Below are 4,909 nucleotides of genomic sequence, written 5' to 3'. Positions count from 1 at the left end.
GATTGTCAATTGCTTTTCTTCAATTAGTTTATTAATCTTCACCCTGCGCATCAGAGCACAGAAAGTTCCACTGTGTTGCAGAGATGCTGCAGAAAAGCAAACAGCAAAGGCATAAGTCAGCAGTCACATTGCTCCATTTTATCAATGGGTCACAGAACCTTTATATCAATTCATAACATCCACTGCAAACAATGGTATCTTACAGTTGTTACATTTCTTTTAATGTAGTAGGACTTATACGTTGAATAAAATAATACCCGAGTGTGTCCATCACATAAGCGGTTACTAAAGGAATTATATAATGATTTATTTTCACATGTACTGAGATGTTCCATACTTTAAAGCCTGCAATTGAGTGAAGCTTGCTTCTGGTTAAAGAGGAGATATTTTCAAGGAAATAAGTACTTGACAAATGTTGGATCAGAGAGTGAGCAATCAATTTGGTAGACTGACAACGTAATTAGGAATGCAACGATAATTTACTAAAACTATGTATTTGTAACTAAGTAAAAAAGAAAATCACAATTCATTTACATTATTTTTGTAATATTAATTAAAGGGTACAATTCAAAAGGGGACCAGGAACAGAGGGGCCTTATGTCAAAGGTGTACAAATTATTGAAGATGCAGGGCAAGTTCAGAAAGTTGCTAAGAAAGCACACAGGATCCTGGGTTTTATAAAAATATCACAAAAACAACGAAACAATGATGAACCATGACAGATGACCTATGAATGATATGTTCAAAACAATGAGGGAACATCACAGAGCAGATAGGAAGAAACTCTTCCCACTGGCAGTAGAGTAAAGAACGAAGAGAATTTTATTTTTAGATCACTAGCGAAAAAAGAAAGCGGTATCGATGTGAGGAAAAACTTTGTTAATGCAATCTGTGGCTAAAATCTGGAAGGTTTTGCCCGAGTGTGTAATGGAGGCTGTTTCAATCAACACAAAAGAGAACTTAACATTTATCTGAACAAGACTACATGTAAAAGGTAGGTGAGTAACCTAGGTGAGCTGCTCTCCCAGAGAGTCTGCAGAGATACAATAGGCTGAATGACCTATTTCCCTGTTGCAAATGTTTTATTGTTCTATGAAGATGATGCACCTTTAAATTATATTTCACAACTATGTTAGCAACAAAATTGGTTACCCTGACAACGTAAATCATACTGAATATCATTAAGATCCGATGGAAAATACAATAGAGTCTGTCAAGTGATTAATCAATAGTCACCATAATCTTTGAGGGCTACTCTATCTTTAAAGTAAGAGATGACTGGTGGGGAGTTTGACGTGGGGGTCACGACCCCTCACTTCAGGAGCGAGATTGAGAAAACAGGACATTCGTGGTAACCTCAGCAGGTGCAGGAATTGAACCCACACTGTTTTGTCACTCTGCGTCGCAAACCAGCTATTCAGCCGACTGTGCTGATGTCCTTCATTCCACATTCCGAGCTTCACAGGTTATTGCGGCGGGTACAAGCCCCTAGGTGGCCATTAATTAGCCAGTTAAGGGCCTCAATAAGCCAAAGAGTGGGTGAGCTAGCTGCTTCTTTACCCACCTTCTGTATTATGGGGGCTGCTTGAAGGGCAAAAAGGCAGTGGGTTGGCCAGCCAAGCTATTTCAAGTGTCTCCCACCCTGTGATTACATCAGCTGGGGTGAGGCTATAACATTACCCCCAGCACCACACCCTTAGCAACCTCACACTTTCTGAATGGGCTATGCAAAGCAGGGTGAGAATCATAAGGGACATGGTCAACTGACTTATCAGGAGTTAAATTTGGGAAAAAAAAATTGGAAGACGAAATAGATTACTTCTAATCAGCACAGGAAACACAATGGAAACAGTGAAATAAGATTTCACAAATCACAACCAGGTCTCATTTGCTCACCCTGGGGTATCTGAGACATTACCTTTCATTACTGTCAGTGCGAAAGGTACTGTATTCTTTTCACTAATTCATCAATTTCTTCTGCTGTCGTGTACCTGCTGCCATGATCTCCTGGAAAATTACACCTGACTATATATATGCTTATTGTGCTATGGTACTGGATATGCTTATGGAGCTTCTTTATCCTACCATTGTTATTCAGACCAGTTTGAACTTAGACTAAAAGCTTCTGCTGATTAATGTCAAGACGGACATTGATACAGTGCATTGAAAGCATCCTTACTGTCAGAATATGCATATGTTTTTACATTACTCAATACAGAACAAAGACAAAAAACAGAATTGGTTCAAACAGTGTGCAGCAACTCCTTTTCCTTTCAATTGTCCTCATAACATTGAAAAAGGGTGAATTTCATGACTGAAACGATAAACATTTATAGATTATTATGCTAATAAACTAGACAGATAACACAAACAATAAAGGTGGCTAGGAGTAAAACACATATGACTTTAAAACACAGGCTTTTCATCACAATTGGTGGTAAAGTACGACAAGAGATTTCTACAGTACGGAGGGGAATAGAATATTATACAGCATGCATGAAAGGTTTTGCACAACAAAGCGATAGCTCAGGAAAAGCAATGATAGGAAGTAACAGAAAAGACATTAAGTCTATCATCACTGTGTGGAAATCTGTCAAAAATCTAGGGGTCAGGGAGTCATACAATATCAAGTAGGGAGGCATCCAGCAGAAAGGTGAATGACATAAAAACAGCTTTACTCTATAAGGTCTTTGCTGGCTTCAAGGCCAAATGGTGTGAACTGGCTTGAAGAAGTGATTTTCAGTTCCTTAACAAATTTCACACACATCACCATTAGATGTAAGGCTTGCATTGCCTTAATGTTTTGTAACAAAAGTAAAAGCTAATTGTCAGATATATTATCATCTTTTGCCTTTCAAATCTGTTACACTACATGATGCTGAGACCTAACCTGTGTCACTATCACAGTGGTGATCCAAATTATGACTTATGCATAAGCTAATACAGCTACACTGCCATAATGATCAACAAATACTGGAACAGTAAATAAATTGATAAGGACGAGATATTAGTTAGGCTGCCTATTCTTAGGCAGGACCGGAGTGAGTTACTGAGGGAAGGAAGGGTGGAAATTGCAGAGGCACTGAACATTACTTTCCAATCGTCCTTGGAAATAGGTCTGATGCCAAAGAGTGGAGAGTTGCAAATGTTACACGCTTGTTCAAAAAGGATGCAATGATAAGCCCAGCAATTTCAGAACAGTCAGTGTTACCTCAGTCATGAGGAAGCCTTTAAGAAATGATCATTTTGAGGCTGTACACTTGCTCGCTGAGCTGGTGTACAAATATACAAAATACCATGCAAGGACTGTGAGAAACATTACATAGGCCAAACTGGAAGAAAACTGACATAAGGATACGCGAACACCAACTAGCCACCAAGAGACATGACTAATTCTCACTGGTCTCAATACACACGGACAAAGAAGGACATGAATTCGACTGGGACAACACACCCATAATAGCACAAGCCAAACAGAGACATGCCAGGGAATTCCTGGAGGCATGGCATTCCAACCGGAACTCCATCAACAAGCACATTGAAAAGGACCCGATATACAAACCGCTGAAAAACAGAACCGGAAGCAATACTAACCACCCCAGCAAACCAAGGCACATAAATAACAAGCGGGCCAGAACACTGACGCTTCACTGGAGGCACACTGACCATGTTACCCAGCAGGGTGATGAAACATCTGCAATCAAACACACCGGCTCGGCAAGCAAGTCTACAACCTCGTCCACAAGCCAAGCCACAAATCTTCTCAAAAACTTTAAATGATAATTTTATTCCAAGTTAACAGCTACTTGAACAAATGCGGCTTAATTAAGGGAAGGTTAAATTATGTTGCTTAAGTAACTTGCGAAAGTTGTTTTGATGAGGCAACAGAGAAGGCTGATGATGGTAATGCTGTTGACATGGTCTAAATGGACTTCCAAAAGTCATTCGATAAACTGATGCCCAAAGACTTGGAAGTAAATTTGAAGCTCATAAAATAAAAGGGACAGTACCAATATGGATACAAAATTAGCTCAGTGACAGAAAAGAAAGAAAGAAATGGTGAACTTTTTTTTTGAACTGGAGAAAATTTTACAATAATACTATATAATACAATACAACACAGGAACAGGCCCTTTGGCTCACCAAGCCTGCGCCAATTCTAATCCTTATTCAGACCTGCTACTTACACTTATTGCGGGATTCCCAACTATACAACTTTATAAGAAGTAGCTGCTGAGATAGTAGATGTAGTAGCTGGATGCAGGAAATTAGAGGTACAGCCATAATCAGATCAGCCACGCTCTCATTAAATGGCAGAGCAGGGATGAGAAGCTGAATGGCCTATGTATGTATGTATGCTTGTAGACAAACAGCAACTATAATTTAATGCAAAGAAGTGTGAAGTAATTCATTTTGACAGGGAAAACAGGGAGAGACAACTTGAAATAAAGAGTCCAATTCTAAAGGGACTGCAGGAGCACGAGCAGCTGATATGAACAAATTACTGGACATATATGAACAGGTTGAGGAAAACATGTGGGATCCTGAGCTTTAAAACAGGGACAGAGAGTCCAAAAGCAAGGAAGTTATGATAAACCTATATATGCATATCAACGTATGAATATACTAACAAGGAGCAGGAGTAATTCTATTCGGGTCCTCAAGCCTTCTCCGCTATTCAATAAAATTATAACTGATTAACTCCAAATTTCCGCCAATCCCCTTATAATCTTTCAGGTCCTTGCTTATGAAGAATCTATCTACTTCTGCCTTAAAAATATTCAAAGACTCTGATTACACCAGTTTTTGAAGAAGAATTCTAAAAACTCATGAACAAAAACAGAAATTGCTGGAAAAGCTCAGCAGGTCTGGCAGCATCTGTGGAGAGAAATCAGAGTTAACATTTTAG

General features: G+C 39.1%; 1 protein-coding gene across 1 annotated transcript in view; it reads right to left on the bottom strand.

The window, feature by feature from the left end:
* Positions 1 to 2,674: 2,674 nt before the first annotated feature.
* The window catches only part of LOC125485164 (serine/threonine-protein kinase Nek4-like), a 23,339-nt gene continuing 21,104 nt past the window's right edge, over positions 2,675 to 4,909 (bottom strand). Inside the window, exon 4 of the mRNA XM_048606705.1 lies at positions 2,675 to 2,746. Within this exon, the coding sequence (XP_048462662.1) occupies positions 2,675 to 2,746 (72 nt within the window). The remainder of the gene's footprint in view (positions 2,747 to 4,909) is intronic.

This window comes from Rhincodon typus, chromosome 16 (assembly GCF_021869965.1).
Source record: "Rhincodon typus isolate 14 chromosome 16, sRhiTyp1.1, whole genome shotgun sequence".
Taxonomy (NCBI): domain Eukaryota; kingdom Metazoa; phylum Chordata; class Chondrichthyes; order Orectolobiformes; family Rhincodontidae; genus Rhincodon; species Rhincodon typus.
This window is presented reverse-complemented; position numbering and strand designations above follow the sequence as displayed.